Below are 18,329 nucleotides of genomic sequence, written 5' to 3' on the forward strand. Positions count from 1 at the left end.
AACAATCCGGGTCCTCATTTTACCCACCTCGGAAGGATGGAAGGCTGAGTCAACCCTGAGCCGGTGAGATTTGAACAGCCGAACTGCAGAACTGCAGTCAGCTGAAGTAGCCTGCAGTGCTGCATTTAACCACTGCGCCACCTCGGCTCTATATACATACACACAGACACACAGACACACAGACACACTCACACACACACGGTATATATATTCAGTGTTGGTACCCCTAAATATTGGTATCCTAGGCCAGTACTACTCATTCTTAATCTAAAGACATCCTATTTATATCTATATTTTATGTTAGGCATTTAAATGCATTGTGCTGATGTATTTAATACTCAGGTTTCATTAACCTCTCAAAGTAGCCCATGGAGAAACAAGTCAAGAACCCCTTCCTTGCTGAATATCTAACTGATTTCTCCATCCACAAAATTGGTGGGGAATTTTGAAATCCCATTTCTTCTGAATTATACTCCATTTATGGGAAATTCTCACTCAGGGGAGGCCTGCTACATCTATTCAAAGGAAAATTCAAATGAAAGGAGATGTGTTCAGTCATATCATAGGTAGAATTTTCCTTCCACAATAATTATCAAGATACTTAGGGGCAATTCATAAGCAACACATTAATGCAATAGCATTTTTCCAGCCATGTTTCCTAGTAAGTAACATCATCAAATATACTGCTGCTGTTACTGCAGATCAGATACATAGAGATATATAGACATTCATAAAATCCATCACAAATAATGCCTTTACTACTATAAATTTTAAATGTAACCCACCTGGGTGGATTTCACCATTTAAACTGGACTTTATGGGTTCTCCCACAATTCAGATTCATTAAATGATCTAAGATCAAAACATTCTGCAGGAAGGAAGGAGGGAGGGAGGGAGGACATTCTGTCCAATGCATTGTGTGGAAATGCATCCATCAGCTCAGGTAAGATATATCTGTAGAAGTAAATTTCCTCCAAAAAGAAAATTGTTTTCTATGTGATAGTTTTCCTATATTTCTTCAGATGTGGTAAGCATTTTGTAAATAATCAAGCCTAGTAACCATCTTATTGGAGCACTAATAAAGTGTTTTCTTCTTTTAATCACACAACTGCTTTGGTGAAGACAGCGTTAAACAGCTTTTAAAGTTGAAGTGAATCATATCATATCATAAGAGATGAGGTGGCACAGAGGTTAGACTAGTACTGCAGGCTATTTCAGCTGACTGCTAGCTGCAGTTCGGCAGTTCAAATCTCTTTGGCTAAAGGTTGACTCAGCCTTCCGTCCTTCTGAAGTGGGTAAAATGGGGGCCTAGATTGTTGGGGGCAATGTGCTGACTCTGTAAACTGCTTAGAGAGGGTTGTAAAGCACTGTAAAGTGGCATAGAAGCCTAAATGCTATTGTTATCTACAAGATCATCTGGTCCACATATTTGAACATTCTCACTGAACTCTAGAAGGCTAATCAGACAGGGTTTATTGTTACAAAAGTCTATTGATTCTTCTTTAGCACAGTTAGCCCTTTACACTTCATAATCTTGTATGAAATAATGTACTAGGATTAATGTTGATTAATTGTGAATTCACATGGATTAAAAGATTGCAGCTGTTTAGTTCCTCTGTAAAGCACATTTTTAAGAAACTCTTATATTGTCCATTTCCCAATCATGGCCAATCTTACAGATTATCGTTGTTTGTTAGAAGATAAACAATTTCACATTTCAGTTATTTAGAACTCTCCGATGGGTCCAATCTGGACCTGGTGGTTTGTTTGTTCTCACTTTGTCAATAACAATGTCACTACTATTTCCATCAACTCCTGAGATACCAGCTGTAGTGCTAGTATCTGTGCTATATTTTTTGAAGTGAAGATAGATGCAAATAATCTATTCTCTAATCTGTCTATTTATTTTCCACTAAGCCTTGAATTCCCTTGTCTTCCAGCAGCCCAAACTGGTTTCTGGTTTCTTGTGCAAGGATATTTATTTTTATGTATTTATTTCGTGTTGCTGCTGAATATTTTTTTTTTCAAATCCAGATTGGATGATGAAGATGTCAACAATTTCTTTTGTACCCTTCCCTTCTGCTTACAACAAAGAAGCAAAACAGAAAATGTAATATCCAGTAATTTAATAGTTAAAGACCTCATGAAAGAAATGTATTTTAAAAAAGCTAAGATAACTGAAGCAGAGATAGCAGGGAAGACAATTCATAGCTTGTGTTCTGTGCATAAGAAGACATTAACCTGTCTACCAGATTGTTCAGCTTCTTCTAACTGCAGCTTCAATTAGATCCTCCTAACAATTTTACTACTATACATTCATGGTGGATGTCTTTAGTGCTAGTATGTATGATCTTTGTTTCTCTAGGAGACTGCCAGGAACTAGCAGAATCACAGAGAGAGAGAGAGAGAGAGAGAGAGAGAGAGAGAGAGAGAGAGAGAGAGAGACAGAGAGAGAGAGTCAGAGAGAGAGAGAGAGAGAGAGAGAGAGAGAGAGAGAGAGAGAGAGAGAGAGAGAGAGAGAGAGAGAGTCAGAGAGCAACCCACAAGCTCAGAGAATGAACCGTCACCCTCATCCTTCACCCGAGCTACAGATATTCCATTGCAAAAATACCATTTATTCACAGAATTCCATTCTTTAGATCCCTGTACCCTCATGGAACTCTAGGGCTCCACATAGTTTAAGGCAAAGCCAATGGAAGCCTTTTATTTCTCTGACTTGTTCAGACAATGTCATAGTAGGCCAGTAGAAGGCTCTGTTCTACAAGCAAAAAAAGGCCATTATCAACTGGTTTATCTTCTGTTTGTCTGGTGAAAAACCTGGCTATTAATCTGCCTACACAACTGCCTTCAAACACAATAGCAAAGTGATTAGAAAAGGATGTTGCTATAAATTGACTATATTACTGTAAAGCTATGAGCGTAACATCTGTGATGTTTCTTTGCCCGGCAAGAATTTTTCTAATATGTACAATCGTAAGCTTCTTAAATTTCCACTGCTCCAGGTAAGTCAATATTGTTTTTCAGATAACTATGAAAACAGAGGCATGATATATAATGGTATCTAGTGGTGACTTTCTTGGATTTTTAATGTTTTGTTTCCTAGTAGTTGAGGCATAGGTTTTGGAGTTACTTAGGGCTTAACAAAGTAAGCCCGCTATATTGAAATTATTGGGCTGCAAAGTGGCATGGATCATAACAAATATGTTACCTTAGGGACAGCCAACTGTGTGAAATCATTTGTCGGTAAAATATTATACCAAAATGGATTAACAAGATTGATTTTAATTTTAAGATACACATACAAACACAAATAAAAATTTGGATCTTGTACTTAGCATATTTTTATATTCTGTCTTGTCAAATGGATACTTCTAATATGTGCCAGAATTTATTTATATTTATTTTTGTTAGTTTTCAAACAATTATCATTCCAATAATTTTCAAAGTACCTTTTTTCTTGGAAACTAAAATTCCTACCAAATTACCACAACAGGCTAAGGCATTTAATATATATGTATTAAAGCTTATGTAACTTCTTTTAATGGCATGCTTATAAAGCCAGCAATCAAGAGAAAAATGATTATTTTAATATAACAAAATTAATTTGTCCATAAATAGCATCTTGATCAATGTTTTAGGCAGCTGAAACCAGGATTTCATTTAACGAACTGTCTTCATTTCTACATCTCCCTGCTTCCATTTTTCTCTCCCCCAAACAGATACCTAACATTCTGTTATGTATATTCTCTATTCTCAGAGGTTTAGCTTTCCCTTTTGTTTTGCTTTTCTCTAAATTTTCCTTCAATTTCTATAAACTCTGGTTTTTTCTCAAGCAACCTTGGGTCTGCCTTTGTTTTTTCTGGTTGTTGTGGTTCTATAGCCTTCTTATGGTAATAATAGTTCCCATCCAAAGCTGCATTTGTGAATCCAGTCAAGCTGCAAATGTGTGTATAACTTAGAACAATGGGTAGAGGAATCAGCTATGGAAAGATGCTGGCCATTCGGTTGTTATAAGCAATGATAGGGAAATGAGAAACTGTTAGACCACTGACTTTTGCTGCTGCTAAAAAAGGGCTATTGTGAATAATGGCAGCTGCCACTTCCTCAGCCATGCAAAAAAAACCAAATCCCCATGTTGATCTATTGATTTATGGAGGGCTTGGATCAAGACTTGGCATGTATAATGGCCTCAGAAGAACTCAGAAATCAAAATCCAACAATACCAAAATCTCCAAAGAGACATGCTCTCCTAGTTCTTTCTAAGTGGATATTGTATCTCTTCAACTGAACCAGAAAATACAATTGCCATTTTGTTCCAAAGAACACAAATCAGAGTCCAAGCAAAAGAAAATTTGAGACATTTTCTCACAATTCACCATAAATCTTCAAGAACAGAATGGCCAATCCATAAGTCACATATGCTCCTTAGGTCCATATGAATGCCGTTTCTCAGCCCAGCTCACATTGTAGAGGTTATACAAAGGTTATGTACAGGCAAGAGCAGCAAACTGCCATGTGCCTTAGTAACCAGTTACCTCAACTACCTATGAGCTCACCTAATTAGTAGAACCAGGCACTACCAGGAACTATTGAGTGATGTGAGATTATACCCTGGCTGGGATGGTCTTAGAGATTGACAAGGAGAATAAGACAATAACGATGCTGTTCTTACCTATGCTCTTGCTTTGCTTGTTGAAACTGTATAAAAGCCAAATAAACTCTGCGGAGGCAGACAGACATTTTTGGACACCTGCTATGATGGATTTCTGAGTCCTACATCACATCACTAATATTTTATAGGAAAAATGCTAATCTTTTGTGATGCCCTCATTTTTTCATTAAAATGGAAGTGAAAATAACTGTATTGAGTTTCTAGTGTGCTTAACACATGATACATGAACAATTTCCCCCAGGTTCTTCCAAATCAGATTTATAATACAATACAATAATACAATAATACAATAGCAGAGTTGTAAGGGACCTTGGAGGTCTTCTAGTCCAACCCCCTGCCTAGGCAGGAAACCCTATACCGTTTCAGACAGATGGCTATCCAACATCTTCTTAAATACATCCAGTGTTGGGGCATTCACAACTTCTGGAGGCAAGCTGTTCCACTGATTAATTGTTCTAACTGTCAGGAAATTTCTCCTCAGTTCTAAGTTGCTTCTTTCCTTGATTAGTTTCCACCCATTGCTTCTTGTTCTACCCTCAGGTGCCTTGGAGAATAGTTTGACTCTCTCTTCTTTGTGCCAATCCCTGAGATATTGGAACACTGCTATCATGTCTCCCCTAATCCTTCTTTCTATTAAACTGGACATACCCAGTTCCTGCAACCGTTCTTCATATGTTTTAGTCTCCAGTGCCCTAATCATCTTTGTTGCTCTTCTCTGCACACTTTCTAGAATCTCCACATCTTTTCTACATCGTGGTGACCAAAATTGAATGCAGTATTCCAAGTGTGGCCTTACCAAGGCATTATAAAGTGGTATTAACACTTCACGTGATCTTGATTCTATCCCTCTATTTATGCAGCCTAGAACTGTGTTGGCTTTTTTGCCAGATGTTGCACACTGCTGGCTCATATTTAAATGGTTGTCCACTAGGACTCCAAGATCCTTTTCACAGTTACTACTGTTGAACAAGGTACCACCTATACTGTACCTGTGCATTTCGTTTTTGTTGCCTAAATGTAGAACCTTACTCTTTTCACCATTGAATTTCATTTTATTAGATAGTGCCCAATGTTCAAGTTTGTCAAGATCCTTCTGTATCTTCAGCCTATCTTCTGGAGTGTTGGCTATTCCTGCCAGTTTGGTGTCATCTGCAAATTTGATGAGTTCCCCATTTATTCCCTCATCCAAATCATTGATGAAGATGTTGAAGAGTACTGGGCCCAAAACAGAGCCTTGGGGTGCTCCACTGCATACTTCCGTCCATGAATATGCAGTTCCATTATGGACTACATGTTGAGTGCTGTTGGTCAACCAGTTACAAATCCATCTGGTGGTGATGCTGTCTAACCCACATTCTTCTACTTTATCTAGTAGTAGGTTATACCTAGGTAGGTCTACCTTATCAAATGCCTTACTGAAGTCCAAGTAAACTATATTGATAGCATTCCTCTGGTCCACTAATTTTGTCACATTATCAAAGAATGCAATAAGATTAGTCTGGAATGATCTGTTTTTGACAAACCCATGTTGGCTTTTGACTATTACTTTGTTTGCTTCTAGGTGTTCACTAATTCATTGCTTGATTATCTTTTCCAGAATCTTCCCTGATATTGAGGTCAGGCTGATAGGTCTGTGGTTTCCTGGATCTATTTTTTTTCCTTTTTTGAAGATGGAAACCACATCAGCTCTTTTCCAGTCCTCTGGTAGTTCCCCGGTACTCCAGGAATTCTGAAAGAGATTTCATTAAATTAATGTTGATCTAGAGTTATCTGTAGATGAAATGGGTGGCACAAAATTATATATATATATATGATATTTCCAGCATTCTTTGTTTCAAAAAGATCCTAGCATTTCCTTAGAAAAAACCTGCAGCAATATTTAAAAAGAGAGACAAGAATTGGACATAAACATTAGAAAACACCAACCAAACACTATGAACACCAACTAGAAGTCTGAAGACAAATTCCTAAATTTCATAACGCAGGAACAAACTCAACCATCATTTCAACTGGGAAACTATGAGCATCCTAGACCATGTCAAATCTGAAAATTCCAGAGAATTCCTAGAGGCCTCAGACAAGTCAGCCATCAACAGGCACATAGAAATAAACTGTAGAAGAGAACCAGGCTGAGGCTGAGGGAGGGATCAAATGCATCATTAATCATGATGCGTTTCCAGCCCACTTTGAATTTCTTCTATTCTTAACTCCCACTAATTTCTCTTGACCATTCAGGTTCTTGTAGAGATCTTAAGCTTAGACTAAATCTTTATACACATTTGAACTGCCTGGATATCCTGATTTCCTTCATGCTTTACATAAACAATATCTACATATTACTCAAAGAGGCAATCAAAAAAAACCAAAGGAACAAAAAGATCAAAACACCTCCTCACCAGTAATCAACACCAAGATGAGCAGAAATTAACAACAAGATTAACACAAGATTAACATTACTTCCAATCAAGAAATAAACAATATGCCCATGGGTGGGTTCTGGCAGGCATTACTGCCAGTTCGCTAGTGTGTGCACTATGTGTGCACAGTGCAATTGAAATTCTGCATGCACAGAACTGAAAAATAAAATGGCAGCGCCAACGGTGCTGCCCAGGGAACCAGTTCAGGGGTGTGACAGGCCTGGGTCACTGCCGGTTCCATGATCCAGGCTGCCAAACCACTACCAGTTCAGCCAAACCTGTAGAAACCCACCACTGAATACACCAATCAAGGAACTACCAACACAGACCAACAAGCCAAAAATAAACAGCCTAATCAAGGAACACTCCCACTTACACTGACAAAGCAAAGCCCATTTCTTCCAGCACTGATGATATTATCTAGTTTGGTAATGTTACATCTACAAAAAGCTTAGAACGCACCAAGAAGCTCATGCTATAAAAAAGACCAAGAGCAGAATCGGGCAGAGATTTTGTGGGATTTTCTCAAGCATCAAATCTTATTCAGCTACAAAACAGCACCATCACTTTAATCCAGGATCCTGATTTTGTTTCTGTTTCAAAAGAAATCTTTGCCTCTTTTTCCTTCTACTCTGAATGAACAGTTTTCTCCATGTATCGGTAAAATTCATGATCAGTCAAAAGAATAAGAATAGTATCAAGACAGGAAGATGATCACAATGATCAATATCACAATCATGATGTATAATTAGGATCAGGATTAGAAAAACATACTTTCACTTTGGGCCACAAAAGCTTGCTAGATGTTAGTCTAGTCATTCTCCCAGCTCAACCTACTATTTCACAGGGTTGTTTTATAGAAAACAGGGAGAACTCTATATTGTCTGAGTTCTTGGAGAGAAAAATAGTGCTTATATTTTCAAGAGTCTGTGGCTCTGTTTGAAAAACTTACGTCCATTTTGTGGGGATAAAGTTTTTCTGTACCTTCAGTAAACAATGCTATTACCTCTTCAATGCAGGTTATAATAATTGAATCGTCAATGCCTGACATATATTCCCTCTCCCCTCTTTTATGCCAAGAAAATCAAGGTGGGGTAATATTTACTTTCTTCATCATGCCATTCTTCTTTTTAGGTGAATGGCATAATTTCTCCAAGGCCATCTACATATGTGGAGCTGGTTTTTGAGCCAGCATTTCTGCATCTCTATATTGTATATTCAGAAAAAGTTCTTACCATGCATAACATGCAAAGGATGAGTTAAACAGTTAATAAACCCTAGTTGAGCTATGCTTGGGTGATGTCACAATTGTTCAGCCAGTGGCTGATTGTGAATTGAAAGTAATAAACAGAAAATATCAAGACTGGTTTTATCTTTTAATTTTTCTTTTGTCGTTCTTTGTCCTTCTTTGGATTTCATTTACTTTTTTGTTGTATACAAATGGCACTTTGTCCAATAGTTCACACATTTTCACTTCTGGTACAACAGCTTGAATATAGTAATGAGTGACCAGAGAAGTGATCATCTAATTGATAACCCATTGTCGGTGAATTCTTCTCCATCATATCAGCAAGCATAATTGGCATTCATGTGGTGGAGCTGTGATGCACAGTATTTGTTGTGCTCAGTGTGGTTGTGCAGCTTGACCTTCATTGAAGGGGGAATTGCAAAACAAAACCCCTATCATTGGAAGGTACTTCAAAATGCTTGGCCCTGAACGATGGGAAGAAAATAAAATATATAAATGGGTACACTTTATGTATGTTTTCTCTCAATTAATGTAGTGGCAAACAGGATGATTCTCTTCAACTCAATAGAGCTGACGTCAATGTGACCAAAGGCAGATGGCGCCGCTCTTCAAGCCAGGTGGTGCAGCCTATTGACTGTCTTCTTTCCAGTTGGTCATCATGGACTGCTTGTGATTCTTGCCAGAAAAAAAGAGTAAGTCTGCTTGCGGTCTAAAATTAGTTAACTGTTTATTACACAGTTAATTCCAGTATACTAAAATGTAGAGTTTGGCACTATAAAACTGGTCATTGTCATGTCCATAGGACTTCCTTTTCATCTCACCCATCAACAGCCCTGCTTTTTGTATCCCATTTCTTCATTCATTTTCATCCAACTGACCAATACCCTGGGTAGATCCTTCCTATTTTGACCACAGCAACAAAATACAGGCCATCCTTAACTTATGACAATAATGGAGCCCAAAATGTCCATTGCTAAGGAAGACCGTTATTACTCCCTGTTATAGCCTAAGTAAGTCCTCGGACTTATGAATGACAGCTCAGCAGCAGCCAGGCGCACCTTAACCAATCAGGCACGTCTGCAAGTTGCCGGGCTGTCATATGCGCGGCTATTGGTTCATCCGTCTGACAGCTCCATATAAAAAGCTGTCAGACAGAGGAAGGGTGCCGGTCTACCTCTGTTCTTCGTTCTTGCCTGCAATAAAAGCAGTTGACTTACGGTTACCTCAGACGCCTCAGACTGATTCTTCCGCCGATCTAACACTCCCCATTTTACAATCTTTCTTCCCATAGTTGTTAAGTGAATCACTGCCGTGGCTCAGTTAGCAATAGCAATAGCAATTAGACTTATATACCGCTTCATAGGGCTTTCAGCCCTCTCTAAGCGGTTTACAGAGTCAGCATATTGCCCCCAACAACAATCCGGGTCCTCATTTTACCCACCTCGGAAGGATGGAAGGCTGAGTCAACCCTGAGCCGGGGAGATTTTGAACAGCCGAACTGCAGAACTGCAGTCAGCTGAAGTAGCCTGCAGTGCTGCATTTAACCACTGTGCCACCTCGGCTCTTAGTAACGAGGCTGTTCAGTGAATCTAGATTTGCCATTGATTTTGCTTGTCAGACGGTTGCAAACTGTGATCATATGACCCTGGGACACTGCAACCATCATAAATTCATGCCAGTTGCCAACTGTCCAAATTATGATCACATGACCGTGGGTATGTAATGGTCATAAGTGTGGGGGGGAAAGGTTATAAGTCAGTGTTATTGTAACTAAGAATGGTCACCAGATGTATGGATCTATTTATTGTAATTTTCTTCTTTTTAAAAGAAATGAAATAAAGTTAAAACAAATACTGTCCAGAAATAGGAACCTTGGTTCCTTTTGGTAAATTCCCTAAACCTGTCACATCTATTCCTCAGGATTAGTCTTTCTCAGTTATTTGCTTTCTCTACAACACGCACAAACCATTTCTGCTCCTTTTGGGCTGTTTAGCACCTTTACTTGTCAGGGTTCCAAGTAACATATCCATAGCAACCAAGACTCCAAGGCAGGTAGATTCCTAAAAGTATAGTTTTATTTGATATGTCATATTGGCAGAGGCTGGTGAAAACTGATTCTAAAGATGCCCGTGGTTTTCACCTAATTAAAAGTAAAGGTTTCCCCTTTCCCAAAACAATCAGTCACATGGTCTAATCAGGATGTAGTCCAGTTGCTAGGTGACTCAAGTCTCCTGCTTCCAAGCACTTGCTGGAATGTCCTTGGTTCCCAATTGAACATATTTTGTTTTTGTTACAAATCCCAGCTATCTCTACTCCCCACACCCTAACCCTCAGCCCCAGCTGTGGCTGCACTGAAGCCTCAAAATGGCCTCAGTCAGGTCAGCTTCAGGGTTGACAGTATGTGTGATCCCTTTTGAGAGACTTTTGCTTTTTTAACAAAAATATCCCAATACCTCAAAGTTTTCTAATTTCCATGAATGGGACAACCTTTCCTTCCTTCAGAAAAAAGTCTTCAAGCATTTTGCCAGCTTTGTTTTCCCAAACATAAGAAAGTTCAAACAACTCCCATACAAAAATGTCTTCTCAAACCATTGGTCTTACTGTTGTGGCCCGCTGGTAGCCAGCACAACTGGCATCAGAGTCAGATAGTGAGGAGGTTGGGGAGAAAGATAGGCCAGTCCTGAGGGCTGAGGAAAGGCAGAGAGGGAGTTAGACAGCAGCGAGGCAGAGGAACAGTTGGAGCCTATTCCCTGTGTGTGCATGCTCAGAGGTGCCAGAAGGCAAGAACAATTTAGAAAGCAGGGTCAACTTAAGTGTAAAGCCACACCTTGGAGTTGATTGGCCCTTCCCATAGGAAACAAAAGAGGAACGAACAGGGAGTGGGCTTTTGCAGGAAACAATTCATTCATTCGGTCCAGAAAGTTCTGTTTGTGATAAGGTGTGTGTGGATAAATATTCCTGTGAAAGACTGTTTGTTTTTGCTAACTGAATGAAAGGAATTCACAGTCGTGAAAATAAAAGGATTTGTAGGAACCAAGACTGTTTCTTGGTTTCAAAGGCAGCCTGGATCAGAACATTTACCACAGACATGATGTAGTATGAATACTATTATTTTAATAGTAAAATAATTTCTTGGAATTCCATCCTAATATAATCAGGGTAAATTGCAATACTGCACTTTATTAGCGTCCCTTGCTCTCTTAAACATGCAGATTAACTGCACTTTAAGCTTTAAAGCAAACTGCTTTAAAAGACAAAAGTAACAAGTTGTAAATGTGATAGAAGTCTTGGGAACACTGATTTATGGTCCTGTTTGAACTCTTCAGGCTGTATTGCATAAGGCACAGAGCCTTTGAAAGGAGCTGTCCTGCCTCCCTGTCTTATCCAGAATGAGGTTGGCGAGCCATTGTATTTTCTTCACTTATGCTGAAGCACTCCTGATGTAGAACCCATTTGTGTTAAGTGACCTCAATTTCCAGTTTTTGACTAAGAGATGATGACATGCAGCTGCTCATTTTTCATCGTTGAGTTTTTTGCCCCTACCTCACAAGTGCCTTCCGACGAAGGCTTTTGATTGTTACAACATTAGTGGCAAAATTCTCATTATTTTCAAAAGTGCAAGATAATCTTGTCCTGTCACCACTCTAAGACAATCATTTTTACAATATCCATTCCTCGGCTTTGCTCAAAGCCAAAGCTTACATATCATTATTTATCATCATTATTCCTGCGATTGGAATAGCAGCTCAACTCTTTATGGCCACTAGATTTGATTCCTCCTTTTTGTTATGAGAATAACCTTAGAAAAATAAATTGAGCACACTGAGGAAAGCAAAGCTAATACTGAACAAGTAACTGAGATGGATCTATTATTTACAAGCATTTGCATTTAAAGGCTACACAGCTTCCAGTAGCTGTTTAGCAAGGGGCTAGAAATATGGGAATCTAACAATAAAAAAATGGTTTTTCGCCATTCCTCCAGATATCCTCCACAGAATTATAGTGAAGGAATTACAGTGAAGGTGTCAGTGCAAACAATTTATTACATTCACATCTTATAGTCACTCTATCAACAAGGTGGACCAGCGTAAGGCTGAATTCATAGCAGATGTGAAAGTCAAAAAAAGATTTCCATGAACCCATTTGGTTTATTTATCAGATTTATATACTGTAAATGCCAATCTCACCAAAAGCAACTCGGGACGTGCATGAACTTCACAGTCAGCTTTTTTATGACAAGAAAAGTCAATGGTGAAGCCAGAAGGAAATCTCAAATTGCAGTCATGTGATGTCGCACTTAATGACCCATAATAATTTGCTTAACTTAATGTAAGAGCTGAGGTGGCGCAGTGGTTAAATGCAGCACTGCAGGCTACTTCAGCTGACTGCAGTTCTGCAGTTCGGCTGTTCAAATCTCACCAGCTCAAGGTTGACTCAGCCTTCCATCCTTCCGAGGTGGGTGAAATGAGGACCCGGATTGCTGTTGGGGGCAATATGCTGACTCTGTAAACTGCTTAGAGAGGGCTGAAAGCCCTATGAAGCGGTATATAAGTCTAACTGCTATTGCTATTAACAAGCACAGCAGAACTGACATTATGGGTCCGTATGTGGTCATATGATGTTTCGCTTACCAACCATGTCACTTAGCAACCAAGTTGCCAGTCCTAATTGCAATAATTAATGTTTCAAAATTCAAGGGTTCTTTCCTAGACAACCATCTACTATACTTGGAAATCACTTTAGCTGAATAAAGTGCTTGGTGTATCTTATATTTAGCTAGCTATGAACTAAGGCACAGAAGTTGAAAGCTAAATTTCCTCTCACACAGAGAGACGCATACATTAAACACCAGCATTTCCAAGATCATGGGTAGACCAAAAAATATGTGGGATTTTTAATTCACTATGGATTTAATTCACTTTTTAGGATTAAGTAATCAAGGATTCCATTCCCATCTAAGATGTAACTCGCTAAGCTTACACCTTTTCTCAAAATACCCTTCACTTTATATGCATAGACAAGTAATTTTATATTAATTCAGAATTATTAGTAAACCATTCTGTTACATTTAGAAAACTGCAATCAAATTACATCTTGTATATCAGAGTGAAAAGAGAGAGCTCCATTACAATTCCAGTGTCCATGTTGATGTTCCAACTAGCAAAGATCTTCACCCATCTGTGATACTTGGCTTTTAATTTAGGAGGGCTGGAATTCATAATATCTATTCTACTACAGTACAGATTTGCCCATGTGGAACAGCCTTCTCAGTTCGGCGGTGACCCGTGTGATTACACTGACAATGAAAGTGAAGATTGTGTTATAAACAGACCTTGCAGTAAGTCTCATTGTGAAGGCTTTCTCTGTGCCACAGGTGAGAGAATTGGGGGGAGCAGCGCTCCTTAATTTAATGGTTAACTGCAATGGTTAACTGCATATCTGTTGAGTTAAATTTCCCTCAAATAGATTGAATGGAATATGGAAGCTTGGGTTTTTTTTATTACCTTGTATGTCACAAATAAATGTTGATCTTGACGGACATCGTATAAAGACATGACAACAGAATCTGTAACAGGAATGGATCACACAGGCAAGTAGGACCAATAGATAAATAGCCAAAAAGAGGCTGTATACATGGAACCATATCTGTTATCTAGCCATTCAGTTATTTTGTAAAGGACTATACCTGTTATTAATTCCCCTCGCATGTTCTCTTGTAAAGGCACAACTAAATGAGGAAAAGGATCACATAATTTCTGTCACATCCCTGATGAACATTTTAGGTTAAATTAAATCAAATTTGATTGTACATTAACATTTTCAAACAGCCTACATGACAGGATTTTGAAGGCTTAATTTCTGATCTGATGGATTATAAAATGCAGCAGGAAAAAGCAGAAAACTGCCTTCCCAAGTGATTGCCGACCCACTATACACTGCTAATTAGAAGCAAAATGAAAACTTTTTTTTAAAGAGGACTCTAAGTACAATCATCAGTATTACTTGCATATTAATTTTCTCTGAACCACCTTGTGTCATCAACCTTCACTGCAAAACGACAGGGTGGATTTATAAAGCCCATTACTGTGTAGCTTTCTCTGGCTTTGTCACTTAAAAATTTAACATTCTGCTTTTCCTCAAGAGTGCAGAAATAGCAACTTTTTAAGAGTTTACTGAAAAAGCTTCAGTCTGGAATTTGCTGTGGTTGACAAAGGAATGCATGAAATGTTAAGTTGTTAAGGTCTGTGAAAAGATTACAAGGTGTACATAGGTTTTGTCACATGATCTACTTCAATAGCTCAAGCCAAGGATAATAATGAAGCAGAGGTATGGGGGTGCTTTTTCCAAATTCTGATTTATGTCAGTTGGTTAATTAAATCTTCTTGCCAAGTTTTCACATTCCATTCATTGCTCAGACAAAATTGGATTATAGATTAAAGACACAATCTTTTCAAATCCGAATTCAAGGTTTGTGTTTCAATGGGTTAATCAATTCTCTATTTCCCCCTTTCTGTCTCCAAGTTGTTTAAAACAAGCAGTTCTTTTTGGGCTTAATAATTTAAACCACCATTCTCCCCTTCTTTCTTTCTTTCTGCCAAAATCCCAATTTATCCATCAATATTATTTATACTCACAAGTTCTTTGCCTTTTCCAGATTCTGATTTATGTCAGTTGATTAATTAAATCTTCTTATCAGGTTTCACATTCCTTTCCTGCACTGGTCCTGCTCAAAAGCTTTTGCCTGAAGTCCTGCAACTTAGTGCAGCCATGTTGCCGTGCTGCCTCCCCCGAAAGCTAATCTCCGACCTATGAGGAACCTGTTGCATTCCTCTGGGTCTAATGAGATGCAGCTCCTTCTTCACTCCCCCCCAGAGAAGTTCTGATCCAAAAAGGAGCTCAGCATTGGTTTGTCAGACAGAATTTGTGTGAGGCTCTTCAGAGATCACATTTTTCTGTCTGTCTCACTGAGGAACTTCCAATCCTCCAGCTGGTCTTTTTTAATGCAACATAATCTGCTTCTAACCATAAAAATGATTCTGAAAGCAATGCTTAAAAAATGTGTGCCTTCCTAAAGAATACTAAGCCAATTAAGCATAGGGAGATAAACAAAAGTTTTCAATGGAACTAAAACGACTGTGGGATCTGCATGCATTAAAGGCATAGGAATTGCATTTATTAACTTGCAAAGTCTGTCCAAGGAATGATAAACAAGTTAATTCTGTGTTTTAGGCCGCTGCATCAATCGTAGGCTGCTTTGCAATGGGGATGATGACTGTGGAGATCAATCAGATGAAGCTGATTGTAAGAAGGTATATCAGAGGTGCAATCAGGTCTTGGAACAATTTTGGGGAATACAGATGCTGTCAAGTGGGTAAGTGCAGAATTAACCCCAAATAACTGATTACTAGGATTGTGTTAGAGAAGACTAGCTGATAACCTGGCATTGTTGGGGTATTTATTTATTGGGGGGAAATGTCCAGACCAAACATAATTTCTAATGTTGGATTTTCCCGTTTACCAGAGGGAGCCCCTTCTGGAGTACTGTGAAGCCATTACCATGGCAATTCCACTGCGCTGTACAATAGAAGCCATTTTACGGCAGTACAGTAGAAGCCATTTTAAGGCACAACAGGCTGTATCTTAACAGAACACACACCTCGAGGGGTATTAGGAGTGCCTTACACCCACCATATTTTTTTCAGAGAATAAGTCATCTGTGTACCAAGTTTGGTTGAAATTTTCCGAGGCGGTTCCAGAGTTTTCCTGGAAAACACACACACACACACACACACACACACACACACACACACGATAGATAGATGATAGATAGATGATAGATAGATAGACAGACAGACAGACATAGAGAGATAGAGATGGATGGATGGATGGATGGATGGATGGATGGATGGATAGATGGATAGATGGATAGATAGATGATGATAGATAGATGATGATGATGATGATGATGATGATAGATAGATAGATAGATAGATAGATAGATAGATAGATAGGTAAAGCCAAGAAATATTGATGACATAAATCCACAGCTATTGCATACCAGCTTTCCATTGAGTATTCACAAAAACTATTCCAGTATCACAATCTGTTTTTCAATGTATTAAATGTATGGATGTTGTATACATATTTCACCAAATGATAAAATATGCAACATTTTAAACAAATTATATAGGTCTCACTCACCATCTTCAGGCTGGTGTTTTACGTTGCCAAGACAATCTCAATCTTACACGGGAAAAGACCTGAATACAACAAGACCAGCATACCTACACCCATTAAAATCTACGAAAACAAATATCTTACCTCTACGGGGCGGAAACTTTCCTTGTCAATCTATATATATATATATATAAAATATTTTGCCCATTTTATGGGTATGTTTAATCCTTTCTTACTCCTATGGCTGGTATATGCCTTCCACACAGTCCAATCTTTACATGCAGAACTAAAAGGCACTTACTGCAAAATTTTAATTAATGTGCAAATCTATTGACTCCACCTGTATCTTTTATTCCCAGCTTTAATGCTTTCACAAACAATCTAGAAGGGGTGATTCTTGACTATAAATATTATGCAGGAGCATGTCGGCCACAACATATTGGTACTGTTGGTTTTAGAAAACCATACAATGTAGAAAGTTATTTGGCTGAGGTGAGTATCTCAGAATTAATTCTTACATTATTTTTAAAAGATTCAATAATCTTCACCAAGACTCAATTTAATTTTGAATCATTGATTTATTTAACTTATTTTAATACTAAATTCCTGAGATTGATTTACTATATATAATATATTAGATATGCTCTATTTTTTAAAAAAATCACTGCTCACTCCTACATTTTATTTTACATTTAGTTGTTTTAGTTGGATTTCAAATGATTTGAGCCTTCCCAAATATTATCTGTCAACCTAACTGTCACCCAGAAGGCCACTTCATAGATGCTTTGTTGGAACTAAGCATGCCCTTCTGTATTTCCTTCCTATAGGGAATTTGGATCAGGTAAAATATTTTGAATAGAACACAGACAGGGCAGCAATCTTTGCAATTCTTAAACACTGGAACAGATTTTCGGAAAACTCACGATGTTTCAGGTGGAACTAAGACTAAGTAAACATCTGCTATGTGCAAATATACAGCTAATCTAGATTTTGAATAAGATTACTCTTCTAATTTTAACAACGTTTTTAGCAACTTCTATGAACAAATGATATTGTTACAATATTTGCATTCCTTATTGCACTAAGCCATATACAACCTATGTTTGAGGACAAATTATTTATGTAAAATTAAAATGACTAAAATCACAATGTGGTATATCCGTGAGTGGAAAACATGTGTGCACAAATTATATTTACCTTAAGCAATCAATCAATAACATTGAGTAAGTTGGTGTACAACAGTAATCCATTAAAACACAGTTAGGAATAAAATTTCAGCAGATTTTGCCTTTATCTAAATATATTATTAAAATGTGTTGCTGTAGTTTCATTGTTTATCTATCTTCACCGCTACATGTTCTGATCCTAATTATAGCATGTAACCTATTGTGGACTACTTTTCATTCTAAATTTTTCCTTTGTTCCTTCCTACATTTCAAACATGACACTTGAGATGTTATTTCTTTCCCCCTTGCTTTGTGTTTAGACCAAAGGCAAATATGAATTTTCAATGACTGCGCACGAATCGTATTCAAGTTTTGAACACAGCGTCTCCAGGGCAAAATCAAAAGAAGAAAGTTTTAGCATTGGACTAACTATACCCCGTCTATTTAAATTTAGTTACAATAAAAATGACAAGCGATATCAAAAATTTGTTAGCAGGACGAAAAGATTTTCTTCAACGGTAAACTTTTCTTGTGTTTCTTCTTAGGCTCTTATTTTAGTTTGTTCAATGCACACACTTAGAATTAGAATTAAAATATGAGCGATAGAAAACCATGTAACTTTTTTAAAAATTATGAAAAACAAGATG

General features: G+C 38.0%; 1 protein-coding gene across 1 annotated transcript in view; it reads left to right on the top strand.

The window, feature by feature from the left end:
- Window positions 1–2,776: 2,776 nt before the first annotated feature.
- The window catches only part of C8B (complement C8 beta chain), a 37,033-nt gene continuing 21,480 nt past the window's right edge, over window positions 2,777–18,329 (top strand). Inside the window, exons 1-6 of the mRNA XM_032217935.1 lie at window positions 2,777–3,002; window positions 8,874–9,030; window positions 13,577–13,712; window positions 15,569–15,710; window positions 16,876–17,008; window positions 18,003–18,200. Coding sequence (XP_032073826.1) covers window positions 2,914–3,002; window positions 8,874–9,030; window positions 13,577–13,712; window positions 15,569–15,710; window positions 16,876–17,008; window positions 18,003–18,200 — 855 coding nt within the window. The 5' untranslated portion in view covers window positions 2,777–2,913. The remainder of the gene's footprint in view (window positions 3,003–8,873; window positions 9,031–13,576; window positions 13,713–15,568; window positions 15,711–16,875; window positions 17,009–18,002; window positions 18,201–18,329) is intronic.

The sequence above is a fragment of the Thamnophis elegans genome, chromosome 5, assembly GCF_009769535.1.
Source record: "Thamnophis elegans isolate rThaEle1 chromosome 5, rThaEle1.pri, whole genome shotgun sequence".
NCBI classification, from domain to species: domain Eukaryota; kingdom Metazoa; phylum Chordata; class Lepidosauria; order Squamata; family Colubridae; genus Thamnophis; species Thamnophis elegans.